The following is a 12383-nucleotide window of genomic DNA, read 5'->3' on the forward strand; positions in this document are numbered from 1 at the left end:
GTAATGACCATTTTCAGTCATTACTGCTCCAAACTGGACTTGAGAACTGCTTACTTGCAGTGGAGAGTTCCACTCTGTCTGTCTGCAGATGGAAATGGGATCCTGATCCAAACAGCACAGTCAGGGATGATTTACTGGATAGCAGAAAGACTCTGCATTAATCATATGGGGGGGCAGTGAGTTGTCCTTTTGTGCCTCCTCCTTTAGGATTGCTGTAACTCCATGGGCAGCCAGAACTCACAGAAATCAGAGCTGGCAAGTGAAGGTTGCTGGAAATCTCCCTTGCCCCAGGCATGGTCACAGCCAGTCCTGAGAGCTCTTTACCCAATCTTTTCTTTAAATCTCCACTGAGCAGATTTACAGCCTCCTGAGATTCCAGCTACTCTCCATCTACTCACAGGGCAATCGTTTTGTCTGGTTTGTTTGTTTTTTTTTTCCCCTGATATCTAAAGTAATCTCCCTAATTGCACTTCAGCAAATTGCTTTCTGTCCCATCACTTGTGGTCAGAGGACAAGTGTTTACTGTCATCTTTGCAAATGTGTTTATACATTCGAAGACAGTTGCTGAGTCCTTACATTGTGTTTTCTTTTCCGGCTCAAATAATGAATTCCAGCCTTGCACACAGCCTGCATTTCCGAGCCTCTCGCTGCTGTGGCTGCTGTTCTCCTCTCTGCTTTGCCCACATCTCCCTGGCAGGGTGAGTGACACGCCTGGAGCGCCCCAGCCGGGCCCGGCCAGCGCTGCAGGATCGGGAATGCCGCGCTCTGATGTCTCCGGGCCGCTGCTCCCGCTCTGAGCGCTGCAGGATCGGGAATGCCGCGCTCTGATGTCTCCGGGCCGCTGCTCCCGCTCTGAGCGCTGCAGGAGCGGCTGCTCCGCAGCACTGCCCGGGCCAAGGCTCCAGCCTGAGTCTCCTCTGCCGCGTGTGCCCCTCACAGTGCTCATTTCACGGGTGATATTCCTCCTTTGTGGCACACCACATCGTTTTCTCCCCTACAGCTTCACTGTGTTGAGTTCAGACATGCTCTGCAGTACCTCGGGGTCCTTTGAAATCTCAGCCTGGCACTCCGTGCTGGAATCACTGCACATCTTCTAGAAATGCCCTCCATCTTGTCACCCAAGTTATTACAGCAAACACTGACCAGAACTGGTCCCAGATTGCTCCCTGGGAGACCCTACTTAGTATGTCCTTCCTCTCTGACAGCAAAGCCTTTTAAAATACAGGCTTTTGTTAGCAAGATATTCCAGACTCTTGTACAAAAGCCAAAACTCTCGTACCTGTCTATCAGTGTGGCCAGTGACACCAATCTCCTCCCTGCTAAAGGCTGGGAGCCTGCTCAGAAACCTTTCCAAAGTCAAACAAGCATCCTGTGCAATATCAGGGGAGAGCAGCCCGAGCTGCCAGCCCTGAGCACAACTGCTGCTCAACAGCTCCGGCTGAGGAAAATCAGCACGACTGCGTGCCCACACAATCCTGAGCCACAGTCCCGTCTACTTTAGGGGGAGAAAAGAGGTGTTTGGCTAAAATTACCATCGTATAGATTTTTCATTTGTACTACCATAGCAACAAAGGACTTGGCTTGAACGGAGACCCCGCAGTGCTCCGGGTGAAGGGCACGATGCCCACAGGAACAGACGGCCCCTGTCCCTTTGAGGTGTCTGTCCCCATCCCGCACGGAGCTGCGGGACATCACCTGCGAGAAATTCCCTCCGGGAGCGGTGTCTGGGCAGGGAAGGGAGATCAGAGCCCGGAGGGGTGGTGGTCTCTGCACGCACGGGGCGACAGCAGCGCACGGGATGGGAGCGTTCACTCGGGTCTGTGACAGAGCTTGAGCTGCTGCTGGCTCCTTAACCCTGGCTCCGAGATTCAACTCGTGCTTTCAAGTGGAGATTGCATCCGCACGGAGTAACTTCCCCCCAGATGTCAAACAAATGCCGTTAAAAAGTAGAGCGAGGCAATATTCTCCAAGTCTGTGACAGCGACCCAGGGTCTGATTGAGCTGCGAGGGCGCCCCGGGAACAAAGCACGGGCTTGGCTCTGCTGGAGCCTCTGCGCACATCGGGGACACAGACGGGATGGGATTTGTGCTTTTACTCCTAATCCCACTTCTGCAAGCAGCGACCGCCCGGTGCGCACGGCAGGGGCAGAGCAGCGGGATCTGCGGGCAGCCCGGGATGCCCCCTGGGCACGGGGCAGGGCTGCGGGAGCTGCGGGCAGCCCGGGATGCCCCCTGGGCACGGGGCAGAGCTGCGGGATCTGCGGGCAGCCCGGGATGCCCCCTGGGCACGGGGCAGGGCTGCGGGAGCTGCGGGAGCTGCGGGCAGCCCGGGATGCCCCCTGGGCACGGGGCAGGGCTGCGGGAGCTGCGGGCAGCCCGGGATGCCCCCTGTGTGCGGGGCAGGGCTGCGGAAGGACGGGATAGCCCGGGATGCCCCCTGTGTGCGGGGCAGGGCTGCGGAAGGACGGGATAGCCCGGGATGCCCCCTGGGCACGGGGCAGGGCTGCGGGAGCTGCGGGAGCTGCGGGCAGCCCGGGATGCCCCCTGGGCACGGGGCAGGGCTGCGGGCGGCCCCGGCCCGCTGCGCTCCTCCTCGGCTCCGGGAGCTCCTCCTCCTCCTCCTGCCGCTGCCGCCGCCGCTGCTGCTCGTCCGGCGCGGGCGGTGCGGGCAGGGCTGCCCGGGGGCCGTTCCGGTGCCGGTGCCGGTGCCGGTGCCGCACCATGCGCGGGGCCGGGGCTCGCCCGGAGCGCTCCCGTCCCGCCCGCGGCCCCGGCGGGGGCGCAGCGCGGTAGCGGCCGCTCCGAGCCAGCCCGGGCTCCGCGCTCGCCGCCGCCGCCGCCGCCTCCCGGGCAACTCGCAGGCGAGTTCGGGCAACTTGCCCGGCCCCGCGGGAGCCGCGGGGGCAGCGCCCGGCCGGGGGTGGCCGGAGCCGCCGGGCCCCCGGAGCGGGCGGGGCCCCTCGGCTGCAGCAACAGGTTGTGTCCGTCCGCAGGGATGGAAGGCGGCGAGCGGCCGGCATCCCCCGCCGGAGCCGGGCCGCCCGCAGCGGGAGGGGCTCGGCTGCTCCCCGGCTCCGCTCGGCTCGCTCGTGCCCTGGCCCGGCCCCGGCGCGGAGGAGGCTGACGGCGCTCCGGGCTCATCCCGCCGCTCGCTGCTGCTGCGGCTCCGATCCCCGCCGGCGCCGGGGGCTCTCAGCGCACCATGGAGGCTCGCGGGTCCCGCTGCTGCCGCCTTGCCTGAGCTGAAGGTCCTTTATAGCTTTCATTTCTAAATCATTAAGGGGTGTCTTTTATGTTGGTGCATTTACTGACTTCTGCTCGTTGGTGACTGACAGGCACATCAAGCGAACTGTTCTTGACAGGCAATGTCTTTCCGGTAGATTTTTTTTCATTGGGAAAGACTTGGGGAGGGGTCGAGGACAGGACGAGCATGAAAGAACTCTTCCATGACTACGTATCTTAATTTCGGTAGCAAAATATTTATCTGTACAAGTAAATGTCAAATCCTTTACTTTTTAAAATTATGTTTTAGAGATTGCTATGAATGTGACTTGCTAAAATTTGTTTATATAAATGTTTCACAGCAGGAGAGTAACTGCAGTTATTAATCCTGATGTATTTCAGAACATTCTCCTGGGGGTATAAGTTATCTGCAAAGTTATTTCACTTTGATTATTATCAGTAGTAGAAGGCTCAGCTTTATTAAACCGAACAGTGAGTAGCATATTTGACATAATTCTCTTTGTAGGTTGTCATAAGGTGCCACAACTGTCCAGCTCAAGGAGAGCAAGACAGACAATATTTTTTTCAGCTTATCTGCTTTTCAGGAGAGTTTTATTTCATGTTATACATTGACCTTTCTAAGTTTTACTTTGATTTGGGTGGAAGTCCAGTTTAGCTAGCAGAGTTGAAGTTTGAGGTCTGTTCTCAGGCTGTAAAGAGCTGCAGGAGTGTGGCAGGAGGTGCCTGGCAGTGAGGCACAGCACAGAAATCCTGTGCCAGGAGAGAGCTGAGTGTGGCACTGCTTGGAAATGCTGCCTGCTTAACTAAGGAAAGACTAAAGGAGATGGGATCATTGCATTGTTCCTTATGGAATTCTTTCCAAAAATTCACTATATTCATATTCAACCTGCACTGAAATCTGAAACTTTTTTTTAATGTCTTTTTAAACTTAATTTACAAATGGTAAAAAGAAACAGAGATGAGCTGCAGGCACTGGAATTGATAGAAGAGACATGGGGGGAGTTCTGCATCTTGTTTGCAGGCTTGTTATCATCCAGGCACAACTTTGGATTGTCTGTGCCGTGGAGCAGGAGCAGGACTCCTTGCAGGAGCTCTGATTACATCAGAGATGCACTGCAGAATTCAAAATACTGCAGCGGACACTGGGGGGGGAACAACACTTGCAGTGGAATTTTGTCATGTTTCTCATGAGTTCTATTTCCTTCTCTCAGAAGGGCATCTTTAATAATTCTTTTCCCATTGCCTCGGAGTCTGGCATCCTTCCTGAATTTTGGCTGCAAGTAAGGGCAGCACGGATTTCTAATTTGATTTCTTCACCAGACATAATGGATATCATCTTGTGCAGGACAGATTTTTGAAAACGCGTCCTCTCTTACTTGCCATGCATGATCCACCCCTTGGAGGCACCCAGAGCTCCTGCCCTAGGCCAGTTATTCTGTGTTACTGCAGGTTCTGAAAGCCAGAGCAATTCCCAGGGTGGATAAGGCAGGAAGGGACAGTTCTTGCCCCAGTAAGTTTACAGAACATGAGGGCAGTGGTGCTCAGAGAGAAGGGATTTGCCCAAGAGGAGAGCACACTGCCAGCAGGGCAGCCAGGAGGCTGAGCTGGGCTTGCCTGGCTCCCAGGCACTCCAAGGGCAGAATGCTGCTCAGAGCTCAGGCCAGGAGGGCTTTTACACTGGGCCTGACTTAGCAGAGCAGAGCAGAGCAGAGCAGAGGATTTCACTGTCACAGAGAGCCCTAAAGTTCACCTCGTGTAGCTGCTGGGAAGGCTGGGGCTCTGGGCTGATGTGTTTGTGTGACCTTACATTGCCGTGTGCTCCTGGAGGCATTTCCTGCCTGCTGTCCCCAGTGTCATCAGGCTGCAATGGAGGAACAAAGCAGCCTGCTTGGGCTTTAAGCTCAACAGCAAGGAGTCCTTCCATCAATTAGATCCCTCTCCTCCTAAAGCAATGCTGACCATCATTCAGTCGAGGCACCCTCAGAAGGAAAAGAAGAAACACACAGAGAAGTGCATTGGTTTATTTTTTCTCCTTTCTCCCTTCCTTCAAGTCAGGCCACGTTTATTATTGTCCTTTATCTCCTCCTACTCTTCCCCTGTAGATATGATGCTGCGTGTATCTGAGGCAGAGAACATGAAAATAACCCATGTGGAGCAGCAGATCCTACGTGGGATTTGTAGGCTTGCCAGCTCTGGTTATGGCAAAGCAAGGAGCAGCCCTTCCTAAGTGCAGCCACTCAGTGTGGCACACAGGGGATTCATTTGTCCAATTTGTTGTCTCACACAGGTCGAGGAGCTGGCAGTGAAGAAAGAAATCCCTTTTTCTTTGCTCTGCTCTTTCACAGTTGCTCCCTCAGGGTTACAGCGTGTGTCTGACACACGCAGAACATTTACATTTCCCTCTCTCCGTTTCTTCCCATTGTGTCAACTGTGGATATGCTAGGAGATCAAACCAGTGACAGGGATGAGCTGCCTCCTCATTTTTCCTGGCTGAGATTCAGAGGATAAGTTGTTGCTAACCAACATCATCTGGTATTACAGAAGGGAAAGTGGTTAACAGCTCCCACTTATCCATATCTTATATCAGTCATAATCTTCATTCTGTTTGGACCAGCCCTGCTTTAGACATGGCTGAGGCAGAAGGGAAAAGGCATTTTTAAATAAAACACCAGTTGGTCTGGGAGATGAAGCCCTACACAAATATCCATGGTTTCCATATCAAACCATGGCTTGCACTTCTTCTGCTGATCCATGGCAGGGGTGGGACAGGATGAGCTTTAAGGTCCCTTCCAACCCAAACCATTGGGTGATTCTGGATGAGTGAGGAGTCAGGAAATAGCTCTCCACCCAAAGCTGGCCTGTGAGTGTGCACAGAGCTGCTCTGCTCAGCCCAAACCCCCGGGAAGTTCAGGAGCAGGACTGAGAGAGTTTTTAATTGAAGCACTGTAAGTGCCCTTGCAGCAAGGAGAGCGCTCAAACTGATGTGCAGCTGTGCTTTGAGTCCTTTGCTGTTGTGTAATCATGGGTTTTTCTTCTTTAATAGGTATGTGCCACTCCTGGTGTGGTTTATAAACCCAGCTTCTGAAAAGGAGGTTCTGTGGCTCAGCAAGTGGCCCTAGCAGGGGTTGTGTCCCTGGGGTGCCCATCCAAGGGGAGGTAAGTGCAGCCAGGACAAGAACAAAACTCTACTGAAGCCAATCAACTGGAATATTTATTCCTTTCCTGTGAACCCGAGGCCAGAAAGCCAAAATACCGGTGCATATTTAATGTCTCTCTATTGTACAATCTCCTTAATAAATAAATACTCTTATGCAGTGAAACTCTGGGCCTCGTGCACTCAGCTGAGGGGGAGTGTGCAGATAAAAGGTCTTGGGGCAGGGCTGCACAGCCTCCTGTGCAGGAGCAGATTCCAGGCTGACTCCTGAAGGGCAGTGACTTAGGGAGGCCAGAGGTTTGAACATTTCCAGCTCCTGTGCTTGATACACAGTTGAATTCTGTTCTCTTCACTCCCTGGACTTTACGCCAGTGTTGCATGAGCTGAATTTGAACAGGATTTTCCAAGCTGTCATTAGAAATGTTTGGGCTCTTACAATCAGAGGTAAAGGCAGCTTGGCTCAGTGTACTGCAAGGACAAAGCCCTATTACTGCATGTAGGGTGTCAGTGATAACTGAAACATTCCAAGCTCTGTATGGAAATCCTGTCTTTCTGTGCAATCTTTTGTAAATGAGGCCATAAAAAGAGAGTTGCCATGTCATTAATTGTGTATAAACTCTGTACAAATGTTTATGTGATCACCAATGCAAGTGAGCTTTTTTCCCCCAGGTTGTTTCCAGATGGCCTTTTAGAAATTAGTTTTGTACTAATTGGTTTTTAGAAGTGTGTATTCACTGAATTACAACATAATTGACTTTTGATCCTTTCTATATATTTCATGGGTGCTAAAATACTCAAAAGTTTTATGAGTAATACTTTAAAAAATTATACAACTAAATTTTCTACAAAACACACTTGAATTCTGTGTGCTCACAGATTAGTGTCACTAACGTGATACTGTCATCATTTTTATACCTCCACTCTGAACCAGGAACATCCTGCCACCTGAAGGAATTATTCCTGGTCTCCATCTTTACCTGCTGTGAACTGAGGCCGCTGTATCTGGGACAGGAGAAGCCTCCTGTGTGGTGAACATGCCAGGCAGAGCTCCTGAACCAGGCACAGCCCCTGGCATGGGGTCAGTGCTGCCCAGCTGGACAGACCCAGCCTGCCCAGAAAGGCCTGACCACGCTCAGCCACTGCTGTTTCCTTTCCAATTGCTCTCATCATCCAGAAATGCTTTTGGGCTCCAAGCGCCACACTTGTCCAAAACCTGAAAGCAGCCTGCCACTTCCTCACCCCCATGTCTGTTTTCTGTTCCAGAAGACACTTGCGGGAGCAGCGAAGGGATGCAAAGTTGTCTTCCAAGATGACTCTTATGCCTGGAGAGAACTCCGACTATGACTATAGTGCCCTGAGCTGTACTTCAGATGCTTCCTTCAACCACACGTTCTTTCCAGAATCTGAAACCCTCAAGGGAGTGTTTTACCAAAGAGCCAGGCTAATCCACCCTCAGGAGGATCTCCTCAAAGGCTTCCACCCCGACGACCGCAAGCGTCACATCATCATCAACGTGGGCGGCATCAAGTACCTGCTCCCCTGGACCACGCTCGACGAGTTCCCCCTCACACGTCTGGGACAGCTCAAGTTCTGCACTAATTTTGACGACATTCTGAACATCTGTGACGATTATGATGTGACGTGCAACGAGTTCTTCTTCGACCGCAACCCGGGGGCGTTCAGGACGATCCTGACCTTCCTGCGGGTCGGCAAACTCCGGCTCCTGCGGGAGATGTGCGCGCTGTCCTTCCAGGAGGAGCTGCTCTACTGGGGCATTGAGGAAGACAACTTGGACTGGTGTTGTAAAAGGAGATACCTGCAAAAAATGGAGGAGCTCACAGAGATTAGTGAACGGGAGGATGACCTCCTAGAAAATGAAACAACAGGTGAAACAGTAGAGGAGACAAAAATTAGTTTGTGCATGAAAAAGTTGCAAGACATGGTGGAAAGGCCCCAGTCTGGCCTTCCTGGAAAGGTGTTTGCGTGTTTGTCTGTTTTGTTTGTAACTATTACAGCAGTGAACTTATCCATCAGCACCATGCCTGACCTGAGGGAGGAGGAGGAAAAGGTAAGTTACCTTTCAGGATGCCAAGTGATATGTGCTGGGAAGAGCAGAGCAAGTACAAGGTCTGAGGTTATTGACTTCAATGGGGATTTTGCAGCTGTCTTTAGAGGGGGGAAATATTGTGAAGAATATTTAAAATGTTACATGACTCTTCAATTAGTTGTAAGAGAATTAACCACATCCAGTTTTATGTCCAAAGGAAATTCTCTTAGCACTCTTCTGTATATTACCTTGTTAGACTTTGTATTTGCTACTTAGAAAGCCTGAAATTCCCGAGCAGTATCTTCTGTGGAATAAGCAGAGCCTTTCTAAGTTTTGCATTTAGCATGTTCCAAGCTGCCGACGTGTTTCCCCATAGCAACAGCTTCAATTCCTTTAATATTTTGGGTTTAAAAAAACCAACACAGAAGCCTCTCCTCCTGTCACCGCACCGACTAAAACAGTTATTACCCAGAGCCGATTACAATCTCCTCCTCTTTCCCGCAGGGTGAGTGTTCCCAGATGTGCTACAATATTTTCATTGTGGAGTCCGTGTGTGTGGCATGGTTCTCCCTGGAGTTCCTGCTCCGATTCATCCAGGCCAGGAGCAAGTTCGCGTTCCTGCGGAGGCCGCTGACGCTGATAGACATAATCGCCATCCTGCCCTACTACATCACCCTGCTGGTGGACACGGGCTCCGAGGGCTCCAAGAAGCCCAGCTCGGGCAACATCTACCTGGACAAGGTGGGGCTGGTGCTGCGGATCCTGCGGGCGCTGCGCATCCTGTACGTGATGCGGCTGGCGCGGCACTCGCTGGGGCTGCAGACGCTGGGGCTGACGGCGCGGCGCTGCACGCGCGAGTTCGGGCTGCTGCTGCTCTTCCTGTGCGTGGCCATCGCGCTCTTCGCGCCCCTGCTCTACGTCATCGAGAACGAGATGGCCGACTCGCAGGAGTTCACCAGCATCCCCGCCTGCTACTGGTGGGCCGTCATCACCATGACCACCGTGGGCTACGGGGACATGGTGCCCAGGAGCATCCCTGGGCAGGTGGTGGCCCTGAGCAGCATCCTCAGCGGCATCCTCCTCATGGCCTTCCCGGTCACCTCCATCTTCCACACCTTCTCGCGCTCCTACCTGGAGCTGAAGCAGGAGCAGGAGAGGATCATGTACAGGAGAGCACAGTTCTTACTGAAAGCCAAGTCGCAGATGAGCAATGAGTCACAAGGCAGCGAGGTTTTGTTCACCACTCTCTCTTCCGAGACTAGGGACAATGAGTGAAATTTACGTTCCTGTTTCTCTTGCTGTCCTTGTATCAGATTCCACCTTTTGATTCGCTCTGGAAGCACCTTACAAAGGTAATCCTCAAATTAAAATGAAGAGAAGGGGCTCTAGCCGGGGCCTGATGTGGTTAAAGAGGTCTGTTATTATGCTGTTCCTTCCCCCCATATAATGTATAGGGCAGAACTTTCACTGAGATCATGCAGTGGGATTTAAGGAATTAAAACTTCTCTGGCAACAACAAAAAAAAGAGCAACATATAATTATGCACTTGACAGGCTGTTTTGCCATTTGTAATACACATTTTTCCAACCGAATCACAATGTACATAATCATTAAACAGGCTACCACTTTTTTCGTTCCTCTTGTATATAAATAATGTAAATAGATCAGAATTAATGGCTGAATTGTCTCCCAGTAACACGCCTTAGAGGGTAATGGAAATAACCACAGATGTTTGTCCCATTGTGCTTTTAAAAAACGTCACGTAAGATTCGTCACTCAGCACAGAACCAGCTCTTTCTTTGCAAGTCAGCCCTAACCACAGCAGAACAGAGGAATCGAGCTGCTTATAGCCTAACCTTGCTAAAGATGTAAATACTCAGAGCTCACCAGCTTCAAAATTTAATTGATGTTACAGCATTGATCCGATGCCATCGAATGCAACAATCCAAGGAACAAAGCCTTGGAGTTTTGTAGCACTTAATGTTATTATAAGAGGTGACTAGCTGCAAACCCAGTGAAATATGCATGAGGAGATGCCAGCCTTTCCCACCATCTGTTCCCAGCTTCACCCTCCCTCAGCTCTGCCGGGGAACTGGGAGAGGGCAGCCTCCAGGGACCCCAGCGCTGCTGGGCAAACTGGGGCCACCCTTCCCACGAGCTGTCACTTGTGTGGCAGGAGCAGGAGCTCTGTGCCCGTGGGAAGCTGCCAGTGAGGGAAGCAGAAAATCTGATTTGAGTTGTGGAGGGGAGCGCAGAGAGCTCTGTGCCTCCCTGTCCTCTGTCAGGAGGGGCTCAGCACAGGATTCACTTCAGCTCTGCCATCAGTACCCCCCTGCTGGTAATGGGGAAGGTTTTAAACAGGACAGGAAAAGCAATGAACAGCCTAAAGCACAACCAGGTATTGTTCATCTTGGTCCAGGCTCTGTCCGTAGCACAGGGACACAGGTTTGGCACAGGTTCTGTGCATGTTCATGACAGACCCCCTTTATTTGAGAGGGACTGACCCTGACCTGCAGAACAGCTCAGGAGAAAAACTCCAGAACTTAAAAAATAATTAAATCCACTTGTTTGATTTCATGTGTGCTTAGAGGTAAAGAAAAGCTGATTTAAAGAGTTTCACCAATTCCCACTCTTTTTCAGTGAAATTACTTACAGGCAGTTAAGAACTTGGGGAATTTAGAAGTCCCCATCACACTGACCAGTGCTTCTTTGTCTTAATTTTCAGAAATACTATTTCTTATTGGCATTTCTGGAGCAGGTTGCAAGAAACGTCAGAATGCATATTGGTTTATGGTTTAAATGAAGGCCAAGGACACAACATTGTCCTTCCAAAAAAAGTAAAATCAGTTTCTCGGTCTGTGCCGTTTGGCCAAACCTACAGCACGCTGATTTTCTGTTCAAATGTCTTTAAAATACATACAAAATTTGAAGCTGTTCTGATATGTTTGTTCCTGAAGGAAAATTCCAAAACTTTTAAAATGCACTTTACAAATAATTAGGGCTCTAGCATTCTCCAGCCTGTGGTAGGGAAATGTGCCTATGGAACATTACTGCAGAGTGCTAAAATACCCAGTCTAAACTCTTGGCAATTAACTCTGTGCCAAAGCTGCAAATGAACCAGCTTTTCACTCTTGTTCTTCATCTTTAATTAGAGTTGGACAAAAAACAGGAACATCGTGACAAAAAATTCCTCTCCCCATTTTTTTGAAATTTCAGAACTGTTTGATCATCTGGAGCATTGGCTCCAGCACAAGTGCTATGCATCTTCTACCTTTGTGTCAGCGTTCGTTATAAAAAGAACTGGTAATTAGATTAGTCCTGTGAGCAACAGTTGCTTATCTAAGAATGTGTTTGACAGGCTGAGCCATAAATAAGGAGCTGTACGTGAATATAGGGAGAAATCAAGATTTACCAAATAAAACCTAAGCTCATTTCCATGTTCTGCTAGCTAATAAATGCTGTAGGGCCATCCATTTTCTCACTGTCTTTACATTAGTGCTCATTTATTTCATGTATCACTTAATTTTTTTTTTATCCCACAACCAGAGCTTGATTCTAAAGCCCTTGTCCAATAAAAATAAAATAAAAACATCACCCTGGAGTTGGGTGTTGGTTGAGCAGAGCTGTGAAAGCACCTTGCCCGTTGCAGGCTGTGCCGGGGAAGCTGTTGGGGATGTGCCACCCTGTGTGGAGCAGGTGCCTGTGACCAGCTCAGCGTGTGTGACTGAGTGGCTGTGACCCTCCTGGTGTGTTTTACAGGGGGAACTCTTGCTGTGGTCCTTGTGCTAAATAAATCCAGCTGAGAGGCCCCAGAGCACAGCCCCAGTGCTGCTTTCCTGGGGGTCTCAGAGATGATGCCTCTCTGCCCTCTGTTGTCTGGGTTTTTAGTCAAATCCATGGAAATGATGGCTTGGCTCAGAGCTGGCTGTTCCTGGGACA

General features: G+C 50.8%; 1 protein-coding gene across 2 annotated transcripts; it reads left to right on the forward strand.

Moving 5' to 3' along the window:
- The first annotated feature begins 3045 nt into the window (after positions 1-3045).
- KCNG1 (potassium voltage-gated channel modifier subfamily G member 1) lies at positions 3046-12038 on the forward strand. 2 transcript variants are annotated; one of them, XM_066561524.1, is made up of 4 exons: positions 3046-3248; positions 6287-6399; positions 7661-8465; positions 8949-12038. In XM_066561524.1, exons 3-4 carry the CDS (start codon positions 7707-7709, stop codon positions 9717-9719), a joined length of 1530 nt encoding a protein of 509 aa, XP_066417621.1. In that variant the 5' UTR covers positions 3046-3248; positions 6287-6399; positions 7661-7706; the 3' UTR covers positions 9720-12038. The 2 variants fall into 2 exon arrangements, with proteins under 2 accessions (XP_066417621.1, XP_066417622.1); XM_066561525.1 differs by having other exon boundaries at positions 7664-8465.
- Positions 12039-12383: the final 345 nt, after the last annotated feature.

This window comes from Molothrus aeneus, chromosome 17, assembly GCF_037042795.1.
Source record: "Molothrus aeneus isolate 106 chromosome 17, BPBGC_Maene_1.0, whole genome shotgun sequence".
Lineage (NCBI taxonomy): Eukaryota > Metazoa > Chordata > Aves > Passeriformes > Icteridae > Molothrus > Molothrus aeneus.

What these genes read in the sequence shown, in the direction of transcription:
- KCNG1 (XM_066561524.1), top strand. Translation starts at nt 7,707, where the DNA reads ATGACTCTTATGCCTGGAGAGAACTCCGACTATGACTATAGTGCCCTG. An exon ending in TGAGGGAGGAGGAGGAAAAG is followed by an intron (nt 8,466 to 8,948) that starts GTAAGTTACCTT and finishes TCTTTCCCGCAG; the next exon opens with GGTGAGTGTTCCCAGATGTG.